The sequence below is a fragment of the Chiloscyllium punctatum genome, chromosome X (genome assembly GCF_047496795.1).
Source record: "Chiloscyllium punctatum isolate Juve2018m chromosome X, sChiPun1.3, whole genome shotgun sequence".
In the NCBI taxonomy this organism is placed as follows: Eukaryota; Metazoa; Chordata; class Chondrichthyes; order Orectolobiformes; family Hemiscylliidae; genus Chiloscyllium; species Chiloscyllium punctatum.
The window spans coordinates 23,170,329-23,197,266 of NC_092791.1; the positions used below are offsets into that span (position 1 = coordinate 23,170,329).

Below are 26,938 nucleotides of genomic sequence, written 5' to 3' on the forward strand. Positions count from 1 at the left end.
GACTGCCTCAGAAGAAGGTGGTCTGTCCTAGAGCTCCTGTGGGGTTACAGCAGCAAAAAAAAAGTAACAAAATCCCTATGCTGTACTTCTGCAGTTGCACAATTGTTTGAGCTTTGCTTTTGTGCATCTACTGAGCAACATGACAAAATGTAGCAAATTTGTTTAATCTAAAATGTGGAATTAGGCCTAACGTCCCACATAAATTTTGTAATGGAACATTTTAATGAAAATTACACTTGCTTTTTAAGTTTGTTTTCTTTTGGAAACCTTTTTCACAAAATCTTAACTAGGTGACACAGTTATGCTTTGCAAACACAGTGGTAAGATCTGTGTGTCATGTCCTGTTCTTGTGTCTAGATCTTGGTGTTCCTGTGTAGACAGTTGCAAACTAATAGGTAGGTGTAAGCGCAAGCGTGGATGCCTTTTCCTGTCTGTCCTGTGCAGTAAACTGCTGACAAGCCTCTAATAGCATAAATCTGCCTGTTTAATCAATGTATAGTTAATTCTTCAGCAAATAAATGAAGAACAATAATATTTGTGCTTCATTGTTTAAACAATATGGTTTCATTTATCTTCAGTATTGTAGAAACTTACGGAGTTAATCTGTTAATGATGTCGGATTAAATATAATGTAGTTTCACGTAGACCAATGGGTTTTCTGGGAGATGGCTTGCTCCACAGCAGAGACTACCCCTACTGCATTGAAGATATGTAGCCAGGTAGTTGGTCCTGTATGTGACTACTGCTGGTCAAGTGGCCAATCATTTACTGATCCTCACGAATGCATAAGACAAAACATCCATAAAGACTGTCCAAAGTGAAGATTTATGTACTGTTGCTCTTGTATGTAGAACCAACAGAATCATCTCTCATATGTCCTTTTGTTGTAGAGAGTCTGTAGAATCAATCATCAGCTGTACCAGCTGGCATTTTCCCTCAACCAGCCCACTGTACATCACGGTAGCCACTGAGATCAAACTTTAGACATCCTTGTTTCCATCTATATCCTGTTATGTCAGCTAATACACAATTACATTCATCTGGTGATCAATGTAACATCATGCCCTGTGGCCCCTGAGAATCGGTGACCTATTTAAATTGTAGAATGGCTCAATTATATAGTATTGTAGCACAGCCTGAAGGCTAGGTTCCTCAACACCAAAATAGAGTCAACTGTAATGTGCAATTGTTTTTCAGTCACCATTTGGGGCTTTATTTATGTTTGTTGAACCCACCTCATACAAGCCACCAAAAATGTATCACAACTCTTCAGGCAATCTGGCCAGTTCCTTTCTTGAAAAAGCATCCTGTGTCTCTACTAGTAATAAATGTTAACACTGTTAATCCCTTTTAATTGAGGGGGTGGTACACTGTTGGAGGTGGTTATCTTTTGGATGAGATGTGAAATAAAGATCCCTACCTGCCCTCAATTGGGCATCAAATAACCTCACACATGATTTGACGAGCAGCAGAGGACTTCTCAGTACCGGTATTGTGTTCTGACCTGCATTTATCCCTCAGCCAACATCACTAAAACAGAACATCTGCTCCATTGTCTCATTCATATTTATGGGTGTTTACTGATTTAATTGACTGCAGTGTTTCGCTCATTATAATAGTGATTACACTTCAAAAGTACTTTCCAGTTATAAAACACTTGCCATATCCTGAAAGGTGCTAGATAAATACAAATTTTTGTTCTCTTCCCTTTTTTTCTCTTTGTCCTGTTACCTTTGGGATGGTGCAAAAGGCTAGTTGTAACATAAATGTTGTAACTAATAATGTGGTATATTGGAGAACCTCAAGCCGATCTATAGGTGGGGCAGGTCGTTTCATGGTGGTATCAGTCATCTTTTTGATGAATTGGGGAGCTTTCTCTTTTTCATCTTAGCACAATATGATTGTGCTGCAAGAACACTGATTCTCATGCAAACGGGTTGCAGGCCCATTTAGTTGTGTTGGTGGAATTGCTTTGTTTAAAGTTCAACTCCCTCCAATATGCCTGTATATTGACGAGCAATTTACTTTCACCTTTTTTGTTTGTTTCTCTAGGTACTAATATAGAGAAGTCAGCAAAAGACTTGCAACGATGTACTGTGTCCCTAGCTAGGTACCGGGCAGTTATTAAAGAGGAAATGGACATTTCTATTAGGAAGATGAAGCTGGCATTTGCTGAACTACAGAACTGGTAGGTCATTCACCAAAAATAAATATCACTTCATAATCTATTGTAGGCTGCAAATGAGCAAATTGATGAAGTAAGAAAAGGATATCACAATTTACATGTATTATGAAACTAAATGAGTAGACAATAATCCACCTTTAAATAATTGTCTCCTTTTTAAGATGCTTCATTCTCCTTTTGACATAATTAGGAAGCAGTTGGATTTGTTTGTGGCTTATCTGTCAGAAACATGTTCCATGTTGAGCACATTGCTATATTGTCATTGCACTCTCCTGTAATAATTGTAGAATGCTTGAGGAGGCGAAGAGGAGTACACTTCAAGGAAGTATGTTTAAATGATTGAGCAGGTCTCAAGCATTCAGTAAGGCTTATTGCTCTGTTTGGACATAATTTGGGCTTCTATGTTCCTGACGGTTATTTGGCTGAGATTGCTGAATTGTTCCTTTTCTGAATTATGACTAATCTATCAATTATACTTGCTGATGGCAATACCAAATGTTGTTCTTAAATAATTATCTTGGTGGAGGTTTCAGCATTTTGGATTTGCTTTGCATCAAAGATTTGTTGATGTCTGTTTTACGTATATTTATGACTCCACTGAATCATTTGGAAAATATGTCTAAGATATTACCTAAATGCAGATTGAAGTGGTCAAGGCAGGATAAGTCACTACTGAGCAGGATCAAGCCGTTTAGGGCAAGTGTAATCACTGTGCAATTGATATATTTCAGGCAACATGACTGTAAACGGAACTTGATTTTGTCACCAAACCCTTGCATTCCTACTGTGTGTCTTTAATCATATCCTGTTGCCTGACCGCACCCATAACAAATAATAATCTTTAATAGAAGTGTAAACAAATTTCAACAAGTGCAATTAAGTCAAAATCTGTATGTGTAATTGTCTTGTGGAACACTTCCAGCAACTACCTTCTATAACCTTTCAATATTTGTAACCCTATACAGTTGTCCAATTCTACTCCTTACCTCAAACTGAGAAATTACTATCCCTGCAAAACGGATCATCTCACCCCACCCTTCCGCAATGTTGTTTATGATGCCATACATTTAATTTTGCACTCTTCAAGAGGGAAGGTGACTTGTTCACAGGAATCTACAAGTCTAACTTTAAATTCACCAGCTTATCGTATCATATGGAAAGTTGTTGGGAGAGTCCACATTTGAAGTATTCAGACGGATTATGCCCCAAATCTCTATCCCAGTGATGTTTGTGCTTCTATCATTTTGAAATTATAATGGCTGTTCAAACATGTGTGCGTAAGCATCGCTGTTGTTAGTTCTTGCATTTTTCTAATCAATGCCTTTTGAGACTCATTTCAAGCCTATTGTATATCATGTCTATCACCATATCCTAATGCATAGTCAATCACTCTGGTGACTACCCAAATGCAAATCTCCTGGTAAATCTGCCAGCAACACAATATGATCTGTGGAAAAATGGCTACATCAATACTGCAAGTGATTGGAGCAAGCACTCCTGGCCCATTTCTTCACAACATCCTCCAATCCATGAAGACATAAAATAGGATGAACCACAGTGAATGTCTTTTATCATATTTTTTCTAAGAATGCCAGATTGAGTGAATCTCCCATCAAAACAAACACCGATCTTGTACTCAGAGTGCATATATTTGATAGCTACCTGGCACAAAGAAGATGGTTGTGGTTGTTGGAGGTCAGTCACTTTAACTCCAGGACATCACTGCAGGAGTTCCTCAGGGTACTTTCCTCAGCCCAACCATCTTCAACTGCTTTATCAATAACCTTTGCTCCATCATAAGGTCAGAATGTTCACTGATTGTACAATATGTTCATCATTTGCAACTCCTCAGGTACTGAAGCAATCCTTGTCCCTGACATTCAATGGTATTACCGTTACTCAATCTCCTATTATCAACATGCTGAAGGGTGTCAGTTGTCAGAAACTGAACTGGACCGGTCCTATAAATACTGGAGTTACAAGAGCGAGTCCGAAGGCTGGGAAATCTATGGCAATTAACTCCCCTCCTGACTCCCCAAAACTTGACTTGTGCCTCGTAAATAGAGGACAAGAGTATGATGGAAAAGCCTCACTTGTCTGGATGAGCGCATCTCCAACAATGCTCAAGAAGCTTGACCATCTAGGACAAAGCAGCCCATTTGGTTGACACCCTATCCAACACCATAAGCATTTATTCCCTTCATCAATGGCAGCCGTGTTTACCATCTACAAAAAGCATTTACAGTAACTCGTCAGTGCTCCTTCAACAGCACCTTTCAAACCCAAACCTGTACTATGTAGAAGAACAAGGGCTGCAGACTGTGGGAACACCACCACCTGCAGGTTCTGGTCTAAATTGCACACCTTATTGACGTAAAAATACATGCCTGTTCCTTCAGTGTCACTGGGTCAAAATACTGGAGCTCCCTCTCTAACAGCATTCTGGGTATCCCTTTACCCCATAGACTGCAATGGTTCTAGAATGTGCCTGACCACTTTCTTAAGGCAATTAAGAATGATCAATAAATGCTGACCTAGTCAACAATAGTCCCGTCCTGTGAAACAATAAAAAAATACAGTCCAGAATTGGCTGTTACACCCCAGAACTTCCTGCATCATGAGTTCCATAAAACACTTGGTAGAAAGTCTTACAAAAATCATTGGGATCCTGTGACTAAGGTTAATCTGCACTAAGAGAATACTTTATTATAATGTGGTACCTATTTGCAAACTTTATAAAACAAACTAGTACAGCCTATGTGCAGAGGCAATTTTAAAGGGTGCATTGGTCAAAGTAATCATTTTCTTTTTCACCTAACTGAAGTCATTGAAATTTCTACACCAGCAAAAGTTAAATTATTACCAATAAGATGGTGATTTTTGTTTGTAATTTTAGGACCCTGTAACTTAGAGGTGAATTATTACCCTCAAATCTTCATTTTATGGACATTAAGAAAATACTTGACATAATTCATGGTAGTCATAGAGAACATGAGGATAAGTCATATTTGTGGTGATTTGTTGTGGTTGAGTTTGAAGTTTCAGTTTAACCTACCAACTGGAAAGAGTTTAGAAGAAATTTACAAGGATGTTGCCAGAACTCAACAGTCTGAGTTATAAGGAGAGATTGGACAAGCTGGGACTTTTTTCTTTAGAATGTAGAAGACTGAGGAAGGCCCTTCTCGAGGTGTATAAGATCATGAGAGGCACGGATAGGGTGAATGCACTCAGTCTTTTTCCCAAGGTTGGGGAATTGAGGATTAGAGGGCATCAGTTTAAGGTTAGAGGAAAGAATCAAAGTGAACCTGAGAGGAAACTTTTTTTACGCAGGGTGGTACGTATATATGGAGTGAACTGCCAGCAGAAGTAGGTTAAGCAGGTACATTAACAACACTTAAAACGTGTTTGGGCAAATACAGAGGAACCTCGATTATCTGGCATTCGATTATCCAAATATCAGATTATCTGGCAAGACCGCAAGGTCCCAATGCTTGGCTAAACTATGTTATCCAGCATTCGATTATCCGGAATTCGATTAACCAAATAAATACTCCCCACCCGCATCCTTTGGATAATCAAGGTTCCTATGTATATGGATAGGAAAGGTTTAGAAGGATATGGCCCAAGTCCAGGGAAATGGGATTAGTGTGGATGGACATTTTGGTCGGCATGGATCAATTTGGGCCAAAGGGCCTGGTTCCATGCCGTAGGACTCTGACTGTATAAGAAATGAAGGTGGTCAGATTATTTGGAATAAAATTTGCTGTGAATCATATTGTATTCTACAGTATGAATATGAGGGATTTGAATCACTTGGAGTCACTTTTACAAAATGGATTTTATTCTCAGATATTGCAGTACTTGCTGGACGAGTGCTTATCTCTTGGCTTTCTAATGTGGTGTTTCACAGATTTCAAGTCACTGCGCAGTTTTTGGACCTTTTGAGAGTTTTGATGATGTAGATCTACAGAACAACGGCAAAAATTATATACTTTTAGCAGTAGCCTGGGGTTATATTTCTAGGACAAAGAGAAGCAGTAATTGTACTCGGTAGTATTATAATTAATAAAATCAAAAGCTAAAATTCAGTTGCTAAAATTCAGTCACTAAAATTCCACAAAGATTGAAGTCTACATATGTTTTTAAAAGCTTAATGTGCTGGACTACAGATTTATCTGTCTTTTGTGGAACCTTCTTCTACAACGGGCAGCACTGTGGTTAGCACCGCTGCCTCTCAGCACCAGAATCCCAGGTTCGATTCCGGCCTTGGGCAACTGTCTGTGTGGAGCTTGCATATTCTCCCTGTGTCTTCGTGGGTTTCCTCCGGGTGCTCCAGTTTCTTCCCACAGTCCAAAAATGTGCAGGTCAGGTGAATTGGCCATTCTAAATTGTCCATAGTGTTAGGTGCATTAGTTAGAGGGGGGTGGGTTACTCTTCAGAGGGTCGGTGTGCACTTGTTGGGCTGAAGGGCCTGTTTCCACACTGTAGGGAATCTAGTCTAATCAAACTTAAAGGTTATTGTAACCCCTCCTTCCACCTGGGTTCATTTACTCCGCTTCAACCTACCTGTAATTTGTGGTTATCTGCACCTGTTTATTGCTAAGCAACAGGATTTAGAAAGTCCATTCCTCAAATGTCATGTGATTTACATGAAAACTGAACTTTAAACTAATTAGAAGGGTAGGGCCATACTGGAGGTACTACTTAGTATTTTGTTACTGAATTTTAACAAAGAAAAATTACAAGTTGCATTAGAGCAACATCATACACTTTTGCACAGTGGTGGGATTCAAGTTTGGTTTCCTTCAGGATAAGGCTGAGGTTGTATGAAGTTAAAAACAGTGGATGTCCAAAGAGATTTGGGCGTTTCAGGTGTACAGATCTGTAAAATTTCATGAGCAGGTGCAGACCACAATCAAGAAAGCTAACCGAGTACGATATAGGTTTACAAGAATGATCCCTGAAATTTAGGGGTTAAGTTATGAGAGATTATATAAATTGAGGCTTTTTTTCTAGAATTCAGAAGGTTATGCGGTGATCTGATCAAAGTCTTCAAGGTATTAGCATGAAGAGACAGGTTAAATAAAGATAAATTATTTCTATTGATTGGGGAATTGTGGAACTGAGGGGCATCTTAAAAATTAGGGCCAAAACATTCAGGAGCCATGTTAGGAAGCAATTCTGCACACTCATGGGGAGTCCAGAACTAGAGGGCATAGGTTTAAGGTGAGAGGAGAAATTTAAAAGGGACCTAAGGGGCATCCTTTTCATGCAAAGAGTGGTGTGTGTATGGAATGAACTGCCAGAGGAGGTGGTGGAGGCATTTACAACATTTGAAAAGTGAATAGGAAAGTTTTAGAGGGATATGGACCAAACACCGGCAAATGGGACTTGATTTATATAGTATAGCTGGTTGGCATGGACGAGTTGGACTGAAGGGTCTGTTTCCGTGCTTTACATCTCTGTCTCCTTGACTATACCTTTTGTTGCATAAGGTGCCAAGCCTGGAGAAACCAGCTGTACAGAAAAGATGCATCAAGAAAATGTTTCATTGGTCTAGAAAAAATATTTAGTTTCTATTACACAAAATATTTTTTTTGTTGGATGTAGAGAAATGAATAGAAGCCTGCACATATTTCCAGACATGTAAGAGTAATGTCAGTGATGTTGAATAGAGTATTTGTTTATTTAGTATGGGCAAATAATGAATAAATTTCAAAAACGTCAGTTTATTTTGATATTGGACTCCCTGTTCTCTTCGAATCATTATGGTTGATTTCATCAAATCAGTGCTTTAACTCTAAATTAGTTATGTGCCTATCTGAGGTAATTAGCTCATTTGTACTTCCTTTTGAAGGAGAAGGAGAATAAATAAAGAATCAAGACAAGGAGAGCAAATGTGGATAAAAATTAATTTGCAGTTCTGTGTTCTTGCACTAAATTTAATAGTTAGATCCAGGAGAGAAAGGAAAACTATTGGGATTAAATAACTTTTTAAATATAATTCATTCTTGGATGTGAACATTCCTGGTAAGATCAGCGTTTATTGCCAATCTTGGTTACCATGGGAAGATGATGGGCCTTTTTGGGTAGTATACTGATATAACTGAACAGCTGCTCATCAAATTTAAATAGTAGCTAAGAGTCCACTATGTTGGTATGCAACTGAGGTCATACCTGAGACAGACTGGGTAAGGACTGACAGCATTTCTTTCTGAAAGGGCATTGGTGAACCAGTTATGTTTTATAAAACCTGGCTCCCAAATTAATGTAACCTGACTTTATAATTTAACTGTTTAACATTCTATATTATTCTATGAATCTGCACAGTTCTCTCTCGAAGGCCTAGATATCCATGAATGCGCAAAACTAAATACAGTAGCATAGTAGGGTCTGGTCAAGACTCTGTACGGTGAACTATAACTTCCCTGCTTTGTATTCCAGCACCATTTCAGGCTAATGTTTTGATTACCTTTTGTACCTGTACATTTGTTTTTGGTGATTCATGTTTCAACATACAAATTAGAATTGGGAATTGGTCATTTGGCCCCTCAAATCTTCTGCCATTTGACAAGATTGCAACATGTCGGATTGTGACCTCAACTCTTCTTTCCTACCTGTCCTTATTCCTTTGATTCTCCTATCAATCAAGAACCTGGCTAACTCAGCCTTAAAAATAGGCAATGACTTTGCCTCCACTGCTCTGTGGGGAAGAGCGTACCAGACTTAATAGCTGTCTGAGAGAGAAACAAATTCTCTTCCTCTCCTATTTTAAGACCCTTTTAATTTGCATAGCCTTCTTTTTCACAATTGCTTTCAATTTCCCTCACAATAAACAACATTCTGTTAGCTTTGCTGTACCTGCATTCTAGCCTTTTGTGATTTGCACACCAGGGCACCCACATCCCCCTGCATCTCAGAGCTCTGTAATCTCTCACCATTTAGATTTTTTTTATTCTCTCTGCCAAAAATGATTTTTGCACATTTTTCCACATTAAACCTCATTTGTCAGATCCTTGCCCACTCACTTAATCTCTATATTCCTTTGAAGCATCTGTGTGTCTTCACAACTTGCTTTCTTGCCTATCTTTGCATCATCAGCAAATTTAGCAACCATGATTTTGGTCCCTTCATCCAGGTATATCAATTGTAAAAAGTTGAGGCTTAAGCACTGATTTTTACAGTGTATTAGAGTTGCATATTACAGAGTTGCACTTGCCAACCAGAAAATGCTAGTCTCTGTTTTGTTAATTCGCCAGTCTTCCGTCAACGGCAGTATTATCACCCCTACACCGTTCACTTATTTTTTTGCAATTGCCTTTGATGTAGCTCCAAGTCAATTGTCATCTTGAAATCCATCAGTTCCTCTTTTTTTTTTCTCCCCTCTACGGCACATTACTAAAAGACCATAAGATATAGGAGCAGAATTAGACCATTCAACCTATTGAGTCTGCTCTGCCATTCGATCATAGCTGATACTTTAATCCAGTAAATTGATTGTAAATTGGATTTTCCATCACAAAACCATTTCTAACATCTTCCCTAGGGTGGATGTTAAGCTAAGTGACCTGTAGTTTATTGTTTTCTGTCTGCCTTCCTTTTCAAATATAGGAGTTACATTCATGGTTTTCCAATCTTAAAAAGCCTCTTCTGAATCCAGGAAACTTTGGAAAATTAAACTGTTGATTCAACTATCCAACTAGCCACTTTTGAAACCTTAGGAGGAAGTCCATCAGGGCCCAGGGACTTGTCAGCCTGCAGCTCTAACAGTTTGTTCAGTACCACTTCCCTAGTGATTGCAACTTTCCTGGGTTTCTTGCTCCTTTCCCTTTCCTGAATTTACAGCAATGTTTGAAATGTTAGTCATACCATTTCTAGTTAGCTTTCTCTTGTACTTTAATTTTTCCCTTTTTTTAATACTTTAGTCATTCTATGCTGTAAAGACCATTGGACATAGGAGCGTAGTAGACCATTTAGCCCATCGAGTCTGCTCTGTCATTCAGTGAGATCATGGCTAATCTGATAATCCTTGGCCCCAATTTTCTGCCTTATCTCAATAATCTTTGCTTTCCTTAATTATTAGGAATCTGTTTATCTCAGATTTGAATATACTTAGTGACCCACTCTCAATAGCCCTCTGTGGAATAGAATTCCACAGATTCACTTCCTCTGAGAGAAGAAATTCCTCCTCGTCTCTGTCGTAAATGTGTGACTCTTTACTCTGAAATTATGCTGTCTGATCCTAGACACCCTTTCAAAGGGAAACTACCTCTCCACAAGTATATTATCAAGCCCCTGAAGAATCTTGTATTTCAGGAAGACCTCTTTTCATTCTTCTAAACACCAATGAGTACAAGCCCTACTCAATATCTCTTCATAAGAAAATCCTTCCATACCCAGTGTAAATCTAGTGAATCTTCGATGGACTTTCCCCAGTACCAGTATATCTTTTCTTGGATAAGGGGCCCAAGAACTAATCACAGCATTCCAGTTGTGACCTGACCAGTGCCTTGTATAATTTTAGCAAGAAGTCTCTATTTTTATACAAGTTTCCTTTTGAAATAAAGCCCAATGTTATATTTGCCTTCCCTATAACCCACTGAACTTGGATGTGATTTTTGTGGTACATGCACTAGGGTTCCCCCAAACCCTCTGCTGCAGCTTTCTGCAATATTTACCCAATTAAATAATATATACCTTTTTTCTTGCAGTCCCCAAAGTGCATAACCTCGGGCTTTCCCACATTATATTTCCATTGCCAAGTTTTTACCCACTTAACCTGTCTCTATCCCTCTGCAGCCTCGTGTCATCCTCACCATGTCCTCACCACCCATTCTTTTCTTTTCGTTTTTGTTTGTTTCTTTATTTTCCTCCCTGCTTTTGTTTCAACTCATGACTTCGATTTACCCGGAGGGGAATGGAGGAACCGCGAGGAAGCAGTCCCAGAGCGGAGGCCAGCAAGGGGCATTGAGTCCTTGAGAAAACATACCATGGAGCAGCATAGAGCTGGTGTGGAGTGGACTGGAGGCTTGGAGCGGAGTGGGGGTGGTTGTTGTACTGGGGCCTGATGTAGATGGTCAGACCATGTGTAGAAGCCCCTGTGCTCGGCTACTGCAATGTAATGTTGAGTTCTAATTTGTTTATATGACTGTAACTATGTCTTATTTCTGTCAAGTAATGCAACTACTTTTCTTTTTATTCCTCTTTTTGTATCTAAGATTTGTACCTAGGTACTTAAGATGGCACCATATGAGGCAATACTCTAAACTTTTCATTATACTCCTGTACATCTGTACTTGAGAACACATGACAGTAAAAGGATAGTCTATTCACTTGCCTTCCATTTTTGTGCTATCTGCAAACTTTGCAATAGCACAAGCACTTCCCTCATCCAAGTCATGAATACATATTTGTTCATTATTGTCTCTCTCTCTCTCCCTCTAAATATAAAAAGATTAACCATGGTCTATTTACTCCCTTCCTAGAATCCTTTTTGCTCACTGTGATATATTTGTTGTGAGTCGTAAATGATTTATTTTCAATGTTTGCCATTGTTCATTGACCATCTTCTCGACTATACTGATTTTCCATCTACTCCAGACAGTTCTCCTCTCACTGCTTTGTAATTACCCTTATTCAAGTTTAGCACAGTTGTTTCTCCCTCTCAAACTGCTACATTCTACAGTGTTATGGTCACCTGTTCCTTCAGGGGTCTCTTATTCTGAGATCATTTATTAAACTTGTCTCACTATACGTTAGCAGATCCAAAATAGGCTGACCACTGGTTGGATTCACAGCGTATCATTCTAGGAAGCTACGTCACATGCTCTCTGACTTCTTCCTTGTGGCTACCTCTGCCAAATTGACTTTCCAAATCTATGACGATTAAAGTCATCTATGATTAATGTACTGCCTTTTGTATTATCTGCCTTCATTTGTCTCCTGATGTATTCTCTGTCCTATAGAAAGCCGCTGTTGGGGGACCTATAGACTACTTCCGCCAGTGTTGCCTTCTCCTTGTTAGTTCTTGCCTCCATCCATGTGGATTCTACATCATTCGATCAAAGATCATTTCTGGCTACTGTACTGATTCCATCTTGTACTAACAAAGCCATATCATCATCCTTGCTGTCTGCCCATCCTTTTGAAGGGTCACATTATCTCTGAATGTTTAATCCCCAGCTTTTATCTCCTTGTAACCACTTAATAGTCAGAGATATACAGCATGGAAACAGACCCTTTGGTCCAACTTGTCCATGCCAACTAGATATCCCAACCTAATCTAGTCCCATTTGCCAGCTGTTCGCCCATATCCCTCTAAACTCTTCCTATTCATATACTGATCCAGATGCCTTTTAAATGTTGTAACTGTATCAGCCTCCATCACTTCCTCTGGCAGCTCATTCCATATACACACCACCCTCTGTGTGAAAACGTTGCCCCTTTACTCCCTTTTCCCCTCTTACCTTTAACCTCTGCCCTCTATTTTGGACTCCCCCACCCTGGGGAAAAGACCTTGTCTATTTACCCTATCCTTTATAAACCTCTATAAGGTTATTCCTCAACCTCTCCCCATAGCTCAAACCCTCCAACCTTAGCAACATCCTTATAAATCTTTTCTGCACCCTTTCAGGTTTCACAACGTGTCATCTGCAAACTTATTAACCATACCTCCTATGTTCACATCCAAATCATTTATATAAATGACGAAAAGCAGTGGACCCAGCACTGATCCTTCTGCAATAGCAATAATATCATAGCCATTAAGCTCTATTTGTGTGGTTAATTCATTTGTTTTGTTCCAAATATTACATTATTTCAAATAAAGAGGCACTGATCTTACTTTAATACCTTTTTATTCACACTTTGTCCCTGTTTGCTGCTTTTTTGTTTATGCTTGTATGTTCTGTCCCACTCTGGATATATTTGTCTAACATTGTCCTGCAATGCCACCATGTCCTTTTGATTTGCAAGCCTACGTTTCCCTTCTGAACCCTTTGGCAAGTCATGATGCAGCTGTATAGAACTTTAGTTAGGCCACCTTTGGAATGTTACATACAGTTCTGGTTATCACACTACCAGAAGGATATTGAGGCTTTAGAAAGGGTACAGAAAAATGTTTACCAGGATGTTTTCTGGTTTGGAGGGTATTAGCTATGAGGAGAGATTTTACAAACTTGTTTTTTTTCCACTTGAACATTAGAGGCCCCTTCCAAAGCTTTCTGTTGATCTAGCAATATAGGTCCTAAAACAATCTTTTATGTCTCTTTTCAGAAACTTTTCTCCCAAATTTTCTGAGCTTTTATCAATAGCAGACCTTTCATTTTTTTCCCCCAATTCTCTAATCCACAAATATGTATTGTCAATACTATCTCTAACTTTTTAATTAACCATGGATGGTGAATTTACCCCTTAGGATTTTTTCTTTCTCCTTTGAATGTATCTATTCTGCGCATTCTGAAATATCTCCTTCAGTATCTGCCATTGCACCTGTATTGACCTATCCCTTAACCAACTTTGCCAGTTAACTTTAGCCAGCTCTGCTTGCATGCCCTCCTAATGGCCTGTCTTTGATCCACTCCTCTCCCTTAAACTAAATGTAACATTCAATCATATTATGATTGCTGCTGTCTAGGGTTGCCTTCAGTATGGAATCATTAACTAATTTTATCTCATTGCGTAATACCAGGTTTGTATCGCCTGCCATCAGGTTGGCTCCAGAATATGCTGTGCTGTGAAACTATTGAGAAAACCTTTTATGAACTTCTCATCCGGGCTACCTTTGCCTGTCTAATTTTTCCAGTCTGGAGTTTAAAAACCCCATGATTTTTGCTGCCCCTTCTGACAGGCTCCAATCACTTCTTTTTCCATGGACCACCTTACCAGGTGGTTATTGTTAGGAGGCTTTTACACCACTCCCACATGTAACATCTTGCCTTTCATCTCTACCCAAACTATTTCTGCATCCTGCTTTCCTGAACTTAGGTCATCCTTCTCTTTGCGATAATATCATCATTAATTAACAGAACCATCCCTCCACCTTTCTTAGCTTCCTCTCCTTCCTAAATGTCATTTACCTTTCAGTATTCAGATCCTGATCTATGTCATCCAGCAAACACGTCTCTGTAATGGCTATCTGATTGTACGTATCCATTTCTGGTTGTGCTGTTAGTTCATTGTTTTATTTTACTTGCTACATGTGTTCAGATGGCCTTTTTTTTTAGTTTTGTACTTTCTAGTTTTACCTGCTGGTTTAATCTTAGATTTGTATTCTCTATCTTTTCCTGTCACGCTGTTTTATCATTTCCTATGTAAATACCTTTCTCTCTCTCTTATGTTCGCACTCTCTCTCTGCTTCAGAGGGTAGTGTTAATTCCCCTCACTATAATAGACTACTGCTAATACATTCAAGTCGGGGTACAAAAAGGAATGGCTTCCTGTATCACGATGCCTGGTCAGTTAGTTCATCCATGCTGCACCCCTTGCTCTCATCCAAACAAGCAGAAATAGCCTCACACCTGTTAGACAATTACTAAGACCGGTTGCTGCCCTCTGGATCCCCTTATCTGTTCATTTTCAGCTACACTGGCATCCAGGCGCACCCACATGTTGCAACCATAATGGATCACTTGCCCTGCCATCCTTAATGTATTGAAATTAATTACTTAATTATTCAATAAAAATATTTATTTTCTTTTTTATATGTTTTATTAACCTTTCCACAAGCTCCTATATAATATTTTGAATCTTAAGAATAAAATTAACCTTGGCCACTTACCAGATTCTCACCAAACAGCTAATTTTTTTCCCTGTAGTAGAGTAAGAATCAGAGCTGAAAATGTGTTGCTGGAAAAGCGCCACAGGTCAGGCAGCATCCAAGGAGCAGGAGAATCGACATTTTGGGCATGAGCCCTTCTTCAGGAATGAGGAAAGTGTGCCAAGCAGGCTAAGATAAAAGGTAGGGAGATGGGACTTGGAGGGGCGTTGGAAATGCGATAGGTGGAAGGAGGTTAAGGTGAGGGTGATTGGCCGGAGTGGGGGTGGGGGCGGAGAGGTCAGGAAGAAGATTGCAGGTTAGGAAGGTGGTGCTGAGTTCGAGGGATATGACTGAGACAAGGTGGGGTGAGGGGAAATGAGGAAACTGGAGAAATCTGAGTTCATTCTTTGTGGTTGGAGGGTTCCTAGGCGGAAGATGAGGCGCTGTTCCTCCAGCCGTTGTGTTGCTATGGTCTGGCAATGGAGGAGGCCAAGGACCTGCATGTCCTTGGTGGAGTGGGAGGGGGAGTTGAAGTGTTGAGCCACGGGATGGTTGGGTTGGTTGGTCCGGGTGTCCCAGAGGTGTTCTCTGAAATGTTCCGCAAGAAGGTGGCCTGTCTCCCCAATATAGAGGAGGACGCATCAGGTGCAGCGGAGGCAATAAACGATGTGTGTGGAGGTGCAGGTGAATTTGTGGCGGATATGGAAGGATCCTTTGGGGCCTTGGAGGGAAGTAAGGGGGGAAGGTGTGGGTGCAAGTTTTGCATTTCTTGCAGTTGCAGGGGAAGGTGCCGGGAGTGGAGGTTGGGTTGGTGGGAGGTGTGGACCTGACGAGGGAGTCACGGAGGAAGCGGTCTTTTCGGAACGCTGATAGGGGAGGGGAGGGAAATATATCCCTGGTGGTGGAGTCTGTTTGGAGGTGGCGGAAATGACGACGGATGATACGATGTATATGAAGGTTGGTGGGGTGGTAGGCGAGGACCAGTGGGGTTCTGTCCTGGTGGCGATTGGAGGGGCGGGGCTCAAGGGCAGAGGAGCGGGAAGGGGAGGAGATGCGGTGGAGGGCATCGTCGATCACATCTGGGGGGGAAATTGCGGTCTTTGAAGAAGGAGGCCATCTGGGTTGTTCGGTATTTGAACTGGTCCTCCTGGGAGCAGATACGGCGGAGACGAAGGAATTGGGAATATGGGATGGCGTTTTTACAGGGGGCAGGGTGGGAGGAGGTGTAATCTAGGTAGCTGTGGGAGTCTGTCGGTTTATAGTAAATGTCTGTGTTGAGTCGGTCGCCCGAGATAGAAATGGAGAGGTCTAGGAAAGAGAGGGAGGAGTCTGAGACGGTCCAGGTAAATTTGAGGTCGGGGTGGAAGGTGTTAGTAAAGTGGATGAACTGTTCAACCTCCTCATGAGAGCACGAGGCAGCGCTGATACAGTCATCGATGTAGCGGAGGAAAAGGTGCGGGGTGGAGGGTGGTGCCAGTGTAGCTGCGGAAGATGGACTGTTCCACATATCCTACGAAGAGGCAGGCATAGCTGGGGCTCATGGGGGTGCCCATGGCTACTCCTTTGGTTTGGAGGAAGTGGGAGGATTGGAAAGAGAAGTTGTTCAGGGTGAGGACCAGTTCAGTCAGTCGAAGGAGGGTGTCAGTGGAAGGGTACTGGTTGGGTCGGCGGGAAAGGAAGAAGCGGAGGGCTTTGAGTCCTTCGTGATGGAGGATGGAGGTGTACAGGGACTGGATGTCTATGGTGAAGATAAGGCGTTGGGGACCGGGGAAGCGCAAATCATGGAGGAGGTGGAGGGAGTGGGTGGTGTCCCGAACGTAGGTGGGCAGTTCTTGGACTAAGGGGGACAGGACCGTGTCGAGGTATGCAAAGAGGAATTCGGTGGGGCAGGAGCAGGCTGAGACAATGGGTTGGCCGGGGCAGTCAGGTTTGTGGATTTTGCGCAGGAGGTAGAAACGGGCGGTGCGGGGTTATGGGACAATAAGGTTGGAGGCGGTTGCTGGGAGATCCCCTGAGGAGATGAGGTTATAGATGGTCTGGGAGATGATGGGAGGTGGGGTCATAGTTAAGGGGGCAGTAGGAGGAGGTGTCCACGAGCTGGCGTTTAGTCTCAGCGGTGTAAAGATCGGTGCGCCAAACTACCACCACGCCTCCCTTGTCTGCCGGTTTGGTGGTGAGGTTGGAGTTGGAACGGAGGGAGTGGAGGGCTGCACGTTCCGAGGGTGAGAGGTTGGAGTGGGTGAGAGGGGTGGAGAGGTTGAGGCAGTTCATGTCACGGCGGCAGTTGGCTATGAAGAGATCGAGCATGGGTAAGAGGCCAGCACGAGGTGTCCAGGTGGATGGGGTGTGTTGGAGGCAGGAGAAGGGGTCGTCAGAGGGTGGGTGAGAATCCTGGTTGAAGAAGTAGGCGCGGAGGCGAAGGCGGTGGAAGAATTGTTCGCTGTCTCGCCGCGTGTTGAACTCGTTAATCTGAGAGCGTAGGGGAATGAAAAGCAAAGGAGCACTTCTTTGCCAGAACTCCCAGTACTCTGTTCAAAGTCACAGACATCATAAGGCAATGTGTTAAAATTATATGTCAAAATCTAGAACATTGCTGGACTTCTGTCAACCCTTGAATTAATATTACTGATGAGAAACCACCTGACCCAGCCAGCTGAAGAACTGTCACATTCAAGACAAAAACTGTTTCTTTGATGTTTAACACATAAAGAAAATTTGGTCACATAACAAACAGTATTGAAAATGAATAAAGCTGCCAATTTGCCAAGAGTGTGATTTTTAATCGCTTAATACTAACATACCAATGGATGCCTTTTTTGTTTCACCTTTTGTCACCTTTCCTCTTTAATTGGATTGTAGCCTTTGTAATAGCTCTGTGATCCACAAGAGATACTGGTGTGTGAAATTGTCAGTTCCGAAGTCAGTGTCTCTCCACAGATGCTGCCAGACCTCCTGCATCTGGTTTTATTTGTCAATTATCGGTGGATAGTACTCTTTTTCAAAGGAAATTTCAAAATAGAAAGTTGAAAGGTCAAGGAGAAAGTGGTTTTAGTTGCAAATAATTTAAAATGGTTTGATCTCCATCCTTAATTTATATTACACTATAGCAGAGCCAGAACCTGCCCTTCACCCAATTGACTTGCACCTGGATAGCCATCAGAAGTAGTGTGCTAACTCGAGAACAAGGGTGAACATAAAAAATATGTTGGTGTCTATCACATTTAATTATTTAAATTTTTAAGCAGTTGCCTTTTGAAAGATGGATTGAGGGTTAAGACAATACCAAAAGGGTGGACCGATGGAGGGGAAAGTCAAATTAACATTTTAGGTAATGGACCTTCTGCTTCAGAAGCTGAAGAAAGGCCCTTAACCTGAAACATTAATTTTGTTTCTCACTGCAAGACCTCCTGAGTATTTCCAGCATATGTTGTCTTCATTTCAGATTTCCAGCAGTTTACTTTTTAATACCAGAAGGGTTGAAATTTGGATACAGCTGTAACTTGGTCACTCAAACTCTAGCATTAGTTTTATGGGTAATTGTATTATTTTGATACACGTTTATACACTAACACTGGTGATATGATTTCTAATTTGACCATGTTCTAATTTCTGTTGATTTGAACCAGTTGTACGTCTGCTGTCTGGGAGCATTTTATGCTTTTTAACTGCTAGATCAGGCACTGCATTTTTGACAACTTGTCAACTAAAGTACTAGCATGATTTGTGTGAGGGTTTGTCAATTGTTGTCAATTCCCTCATTCACACGAACTGAATGTGCATGGAACTATTTAGGTATTGCACACTCTGCCTTTATCCAGTGTACTGATATATTGCATTCACAGAATAAAACGTAAGGAACTTTTAGCATTAAAACATAATTGAAAACTGCTTTGCATGTGTGATCCTAACAAACCTATGCACATCCCAAAGGAAAAAGAAAATTGAAGAAAAGAATATTGCCTTTGATTAGAGTATTATTTTGTTCTCCAACACACTTATTATTGACGTGGAGCAGCGAATTATTGGAAGTGTACAAAATAGGAAGGTCCTTAAACTAAATGGCTCCACAGATCTCCAGTAGACAACTTAAATTTGGTTCTTCTGTGAACTGTGACACTTTGCAATAGAATTAAATAAATACTGTAACTAAAATACACGTCATAACAAAACTAGGAAACATGTATCATGTATTCTATTTAGCCATTTTGAAGAATTTTTATAGCAGATATAAACGTGTTTAATCCCATTTACATCCTCCTTAGTTGTCAGCCCATTATTTTCTTATTCTCTCCCACTAATTCTTAAGTCTTTTGAGCAATATTGCATATTATGTTAGCTGCTGTATGTCTTCTGCAATTGCCATCTGTAACCCATTATATATTGCTTGAAATTTTAAAAAATAGATGAAAGATACAAATTGAGTAAGTCAGTGAAGTAACATCTGCTAAAAGTGTGCAGACAGACAAGATAGATGAGAAAAGAGCAAATTCTAGAAAAAGTAAGTATTGAATTAATGGAGACATTAATGTCAATGAAAGAACGTTTACCAGAGTCGTGGTTTTGGTCATCCAGCTATCTGACCCTTGGGGAAATCAATCACCACGTTCAAGTTTTCAAATTAGTGGGCAATTTACATACCAGTTACCCAAATACAGGAAGCTTAGGCATATTTGACAAAGCTGAGGCTTGTGAATGTCAAGTTCTGCTCTGGTAAACCACTTTCTGCTTGTCTAGCCTGAGCCACCTACTACAATGGGAACTTGCTTTCAAGATTTTATCGAGTTGAGTGGAAACTCCCAGTGGCATCTGTCCCTCTGGCTTGTCGATTAGTAACAATACTGCCAAATACTGCAGATGTACCTGAATCAGGTACTAGATTGCCATGCCCTCCATAAAGCATTTGGAATGTTTGTACTTAAACCACCTTGAGCCTATAGAGTCACTAGATGGATGATTAATGAGTGGGAGTAAAACACAGCCAAAAAAGGGTCAACCAAGTAAACAAACAAAGGAAACAATTGACCAATTATAGGATGATGAATTGCAAGATCTCTCCCTATTCCCTCATTGTTAGTTGTCAAGGTTTAAATATACCGCATTTCATTACCAGAATTTTTGTTTTAAACGGTTCATTAACCTGACTTTGGAGAAGATCAGCTATCTAGATTATGTTCTGTTAACCAAGCTGCATTCTATTTCCATGGCATCTCGAATACAGTTTCCTGATTCCTCATTGAGAATACCTATCCTCTCGCATGCCAGAAATTTTAATCTGATGCTTTGTGTTTTTAGAGCAAGAAAGAATCTCTTAAAAAGCACTGATTGCGATGGCTTACTAAGCCTAAACAGGTGCAGAAAATAATAAAGAAGGCTGGTCTGTCCATCTAGAGGACTGAAGTACAAGGGTGCAGTTGTACAAAATCCTGGTTACACCTGACTTGTGAGCAGATGTCGGCACCACACCTTAGCAAGGATGGATGTATTGATCTTGGAGGCAGTACAACGTAGGTTTACAGGAATGGCACCTGGACTTCAGGGGTGAAGTCATCAGGAGAGATGATACAAATTAGACCTGTTTTCTCTAGAGTTTAGAAGGTTATAGGATGATGTAATTGTGTCTTCAGTATATTTAATAGAAAAAGACAGGGTAGATAAAGATAAACTATTGCCACTAGTTGGGATTCTAGAACTAAAGGACAGAGTCTGAGAATTAGGGCCAGACCATTCAGGAGAAATGTTAGGAAGCACTTCTACACACAAAGGGTGGTAGAGGTTTGGACCTCTCACCAGTGATAATTGAAGTGAGATTAGTTGTTAATTTTAAACTTGATGTAAAATTTTATTAAGCCAAGGTATTAAGGGATATGGGCCAAAACCAGCTAAATGGAGTTCGGCCATAGATCAGACATTATTTTGTTAAATGATGGGACAGACTCGAGGGGCTGAATAGTCTGCTCCTGTTCTTATGTTTTTATACCATCTAAAAATTCTCATCTTTGTGTAGCCACATTTTTTTCCTTCTCCACTAACTGAACATGAGCTGATACTTTGTAGTCTTTTGAGCATTGCTGTCATTTGAATATCCAGACCACAATGTGATAATATTAGCATTATACTAGATTTTATTTTCCCGTGTGAATGACATAACTATTATAACGATTAAACAAAATCTGCTGAATGTGGTGGAAACACATGATTACTAATCTGATAGTGGATCGCTATCAAATTGAGATTGCACTAGTAAGTGAAAAGAACATTGTGGCAGTGCGTTGTTCTCTCATTAAGTATCAAACTGAGAAAAACTTTTACAACAGTTGGTTCTGCAATGGATGTCAGCAATGTGTTTCACCACATTTGGTAGATTTTGTCACTATTGAAATGAAGCAGTCCAATAAGAATCTGAAAGATGTCAGTTGGGTCTGATGGCAGTTTGTTCTGGAAAAAATACCAGACATGAAAAGTCTTTGGGAATGATTCCATTACACTTTATAGTCATTGGATCAGTTAAAAAGTAAATATATTTGGACACACTCTCTTTTCATGTGAGTGCACTCTATCCTTGCAAAAGCACTGTCTTTGTACAGAAAATTATTATGTAGCTGTCAGAATGTTAAATAGTAGAACATGGGTTGTTCATAGGATTTGAAGGAACAGTAGCTGAGTTATTGAAAGAAATGACAAACATTTAAATAGCACCTGAAGGAGCTACAATAGTTGTTTATCCTGTCTGACAAAATAAAACACAAAAGGTGGCCCAGCAATGGCTAACAAGGCATATTATAGATAGGACTGGATCCAAAGAAGTGGTGTACAAATTGGCTTTAAAAAAAGCAGCAGGTCTAAAGACTAGGAGTAGTTCAGGTTTCAACAAAAGGATTGATTAAAAAGGGAAAATGGGGTATGTGAAGAGGAAAAAAAGGATTAGTGAGAACAATTACAATTAGAAACAGGAAAAGTTCTCGTGCGGGACAAAGAGATGGCAGACCAATTAACCACGTATGTTGCTTCTATCATCACAAAGGTGGGCACAAGTAACATCCCCAAAATGTTGCGCAACACTTGGTCCATGGGAACAGAACTGAAGGTAATGAATAGTTGCGGGGAAATGGTGTTGGGGAAATTGATGGAATTAAGAGTTTACAAATCCCCAGCACCTGGTAATCCAATTCCCAGACTATGGCCCGAGATAAGTCATGCAATTGTCAAATTTTCTAGCTAATCTTAGCAGGACTTTGACATTTAATGGTAAGGCCCTTGCGAGTGTTGCTGAACAAAGAGACCTTGGAGTGCAGGTTCATAGCTCCTTGAAAGTGGAGTCACAGGTAGATAGGATAGTGAAGGAGGTGTTTGGTATGCTTTCCTTTATTGGTGAGTTTATTGAGTACAGAAGTTGGGAGGTCATGTTGTGGCTGTATAGGACGTTAGTTTGGCCACTTTTGGAATATAGCATGCAGTTATGGTCTCCTTCCTATCAGAAGGATGTTGTGAAACTTGCAAGGGTTCAGAAAAGATTTGCAGGGATGTTGCCAAGGTTGGAGGATTTGAGCTACAGGGAGAGGTTGAACAGGCTGGAGGTGTTTTTCCCTGGAAAGTTGGAGGCTGAGGGGTGACCTTATAGAGGTTTATAAAATCATGATGGGCATGGACAGGATAGATAGACAAAGTCATTTCCCTGGGGTGGTGGAGTCCAGAACAAGAGATCATAGGTTCAGGGTGAGAGGGGAAAGATATAAAAGAGACCTACGGTGCAACATTTGCATGCAGAGGTGGTATGTACGGAATGAGCTGCCAAAGGAAGTGATGGAGGTTGGTACAATTGCAACTTTTTTTTTTAGATTAGATTCCCTACAGTGTGGAAACACGCCCTTCGGCCCAACCAGTCAACACTGACCCTCTGAAGACTAACATTCCCAGACCCATTTCCTCTGACTAATTGGCCGAACGCTATGGGGCAATTTAGCATGGCAAATTCACCTGACCTGCACATCTTTGGACTGTGGGAGGAAATGGGAGCACCTGGGGGAAACCCACGCAGACACTGGGAGAATGTGCAAACTCCACACAGACAGTCGCCTGAGGCTGGAATCGAAGCTGGTAACCCTGGAGCTGAGGCAGCAGTGCTAACCACTGAGCCGTCCTGATAAAGAGGCATCTGGATGGGTATATGAATAGGAAGGGTTTGGAGGGATATGGGCCAAGTGCTGGCAAATGGGACTAGATTAGTTTGGAATATCTGGTCGGCTTGGACGAGTTGGATTGAAGGGTCTGTTTCTGTACTGTACATCTCTATGACTCTAAGCTACCAGGCTACTCAACTATCTTTGCTAAAGAGTACTAAATTCATGCAATGATATTTAGATATCCTTTGGAAATAGAAGGACTTTGTTAAAGCCTTGAAATCTCACTCTGATAGTTGTATTGTAATTCACCAAATAATTGATATAATGAAGTTCATTATTCGGATTCCATAATGGTGCATACTGCATTTTATTCCACCAATGCAATCGTGTTGGTCTCTGGCTTTAAAAGTATTTCCCACCATGTTCAGCTATTGGGTTCTTTCTCCCAGGAACGGTGTTGAAGGTGCTATGATAACAACGTTTTGTCAGCTGAGCAAGCAAAAGTTAATGACCCAGTTATATCATATGGAGAATAATTGACAGTGCTAAGTGAATTAAAATGTATACTTGGAGAGTGGATAACACAAACCACAGGAGAAAATTTTAAACAGTTATTCTGCTTTTTAAGATTGAATCAGTATTCAGTTATTTTATTTGAAACGAAGAATTCATTTCTTTATCCTGCAGGTTTCCCCCTCCACTTAGCTGTGATGATCACAATGTTGGATATAAAATATTTATCACTACACTTTGCTTTAGTTGCCTGAGGAGTGGGATGAGGCTGCATGCAAGTGAAAATTAAAAAGTCCTAGCCCGTTCATCCATATTCTGAATAGGAATACTGCTGCTTCCCTTGAAATATTGTAATGTTTGAAGTAAAATAAAGGGAATTGGTTATTGGCATAATTACAGTAAAGGTATTATCAATTGCTTGTTTTAAGTTCTAGTAATGTTTCCCTGCTCTGGGAACACAAATGCTAGTACTTAATCAATTTACATTGCCATAATTTTATTCCAAAATACAATATAAATAAAATTTGACTTACTAGAATACAGTCACCAATATTTACCTAACTGCATCTGGCAAAATAGCATTGGGAAATCACTTAGTGATCAAGTATTCAACAGGCTGGTGTCTGCCCTCTCCATGATCACCGCTAAACCTCCAGGAGTACGGAGGAAGCTCCTGCCCCTGAAATCTACGAACATGCAACATTCTGTTTTTATTAAGCCCTTTATAATTGCATACGAGACTTATAGCATTTAAGGGCTTTAACTATTGCTAAAACTATATTCAGAGTGTTTTAAAAATTTTGCATTTTCTTGACTAAATGTCAGGCCAGTACCAGCTACTTTATTATGAGTCATATTGATACAAATAGAAAATCTAATGAAATAACTTAATGCTTTTGCAAAGTGGTGTCACTATACATCATCCAAGTCTTATAGACTTCCAAAACCCATTGTTAGTTGTGTGCATGTGATTATTCCAGCTGATGGTAATACTGAATGAATCAGATCCTGGAAGGAAATCTTGCTTGATAAATCAAATGTTTAATGTTTGTGGTTGGTTGATATAGCAATTAGTCACTGAAACATATTCACACAGGGCTATCGATGTACAGAGGTGGCACAGTACATCAGTGGTTAGCACTGCTGCCTCACAGCACCAGACACCCAGATTTGAGGCTGGCCTCGAGTGACTGTGTGGAGTTTGCACATTCTCTCCATGTCTGCATGGGCTTCCTCTGGGTGCTCCAGTTTCCTCCCACAGTCCAAAGATGTGCAGTTTAGGTGGCTTGGCCATGCCAAATTGCCTTTACTGTTCAGGGATGTGTATGTTAGGTCCATTGGCCATGGGCAATGCAGGACTACAGGGATAGAGGAGGAGGTTGGATCTGGGTGAGATGCTGTTTGGAGGGTTGGTGTGGACTTGCTGGGCCGAATGGCCTCTTTCCACACTGTGGAGATTCTTTTTTTTAAAAAAAGTACTGTAGCAAACAAATTTATTGCACAGAAGAAACAAACAAAGCCACACATATATATAGACAGTTAAATCATAACACAAACAGCAAAACAAATACTATGAAAGTTTAAACCCAATGCTATCCTTTTTACAGATATATCACTCCTATCCTAACTCTTTAAAGTTTTACTTAACTAATTATCCTCAGTTTCTTTTCATTGGACTGTTGAGACAATTTTATGATTCCCTTCCAAGTTTGCTGGAACGAATCTTTCGCAATTCTGATGGTCTAATTCTAAATTGTAAACTCAGGTTTAAATTATTCCATCTATTGATAACCATGGGTGTCTTGCCAGGTACTTGACTGAAGTCACATGCCTTTTGGAAATCATGTATGTGGGTCACTGTTCCAAATGACTTTCTGACCTTTTTTAAAAAAGAAGCACCTTTACAAAATTGACCAAAATCCAAATTATCTATATTATACACCTAGTATTGCATGTCATCATTTAAGACTTTGCCTGTCAAAAATCATTAATTTCGATGTCAAAAGCTACATGGATGAAAATTTAGTTTTGCTTCAGACAACAAGGTTAGAACTTTTTTTAAAAAGCAACTTTTTCATAACTAATTATCTGCGCAACTACTTTAAACATGATGAAAAATGTAATATTGAGTTACTTGCAGCAAAAGAAAAAAAGTTATTTAATAACTTGATTGGTATCACAAATCCTATAGCATTCCTAAAAAGTTATACTTTAAAAATCTGATCTCAGCCCTTTCCTAATTTTTAGAAACTGATTTAAATCAGTTATGGTTCAGCATTACATCCTAATAGGGCACCCCTCTTATTAGAGTGAAAATCCACAAATAAACCTCTCTTGTTTTCATTGCAGTTTTATGGACAGAGAGGTGGCACTCTTGGGAGAAATGGATAAAGTCAAAGCAGCAGCATGTAAGTGTTCAATTATTTTACAATTTATAATAAAATCTTGTTCTAAGAATTATTGTTGTGATAGATTACAGAACAATCAGTTATGCTTATGGTCTGTTAAACTTGAAGGCCTTTAATGTGGTGACAAATGATGGGATAGAAATCTGCTTCACCAAATTTGCTGCTGATGTACTGCTGAGACAGTATTGCAAGCAGCGTAGATGGAATTGTAAAGTTACAAAAAGATATCGACAGATTAAGTGAACGGGAAGAGCTGTGAAAAATGGGTTTCAAGGTAGGCAAATGAAAGGCAAAAGGGTCCAAAAACAGGGTACTTTATAAATGATGATAAACTAGAAACAGTCAAGGTCATAAGAGACTTTAAGGTTTGAGATGGGTTTATCATTATATCAAGGACAGTATCCAAAAATAATCAGAAAAACTAGTAGATTACCTACCTCTGCATCCACTGACCCCGACTGATCCCACACGGACTCAGGGCTACATTCAGACCAACACACTTTGGACCCAACCAGGACAACCAGTACCTGCAACAGATCCGAAGCCTCCAGCGACAGACCTCCCTCCGCTCCACGCTTGCAGCCATGCGCCGCTACCTACATTCCCTGCAGTCAGCCCTGCCCCAGCTCAGGACAACACTCTCCCAGACCTGCAAAGGACCTTTGCTGTTCTTCATCCTCAGAAGAATTCATATACTGAACAAACACTTTTTCCTAGCCATATCAAACATCAAAGAAAGTAAGTACAAAAAACTTTCATGTACTCGCCCTCACACTCCGGATTCCTCAACCGTTCCTGAACCTTCTCGTGACCTCAGGAACCGCTCAGGTGCCATTGCCCACGCAACTGCTGCAGTCACCACTGCCGCAGCAAACGGTGACGTCACCTCTGCCCCCACCAGCACACGGACAACAGCCACCACCAACCATGCAGCCTCCGTGATTGCCACCCAGAC

The 26,938-nt window shown here is 40.4% G+C and overlaps 1 protein-coding gene across 7 annotated transcripts in view; it reads left to right on the forward strand.

The window, feature by feature from the left end:
• The window catches only part of LOC140471208 (spermatogenesis-associated serine-rich protein 2-like), a 142,806-nt gene that overhangs the window by 88,356 nt on the left and 27,512 nt on the right, over nucleotides 1-26,938 (forward strand). For all 7 annotated transcript variants that reach the window (XM_072567124.1, XM_072567123.1, XM_072567122.1 and 4 more), the window contains 2 exons: nucleotides 2,053-2,188; nucleotides 25,925-25,983. In XM_072567124.1, the coding sequence (XP_072423225.1) occupies nucleotides 2,053-2,188; nucleotides 25,925-25,983 (195 nt within the window). The remainder of the gene's footprint in view (nucleotides 1-2,052; nucleotides 2,189-25,924; nucleotides 25,984-26,938) is intronic.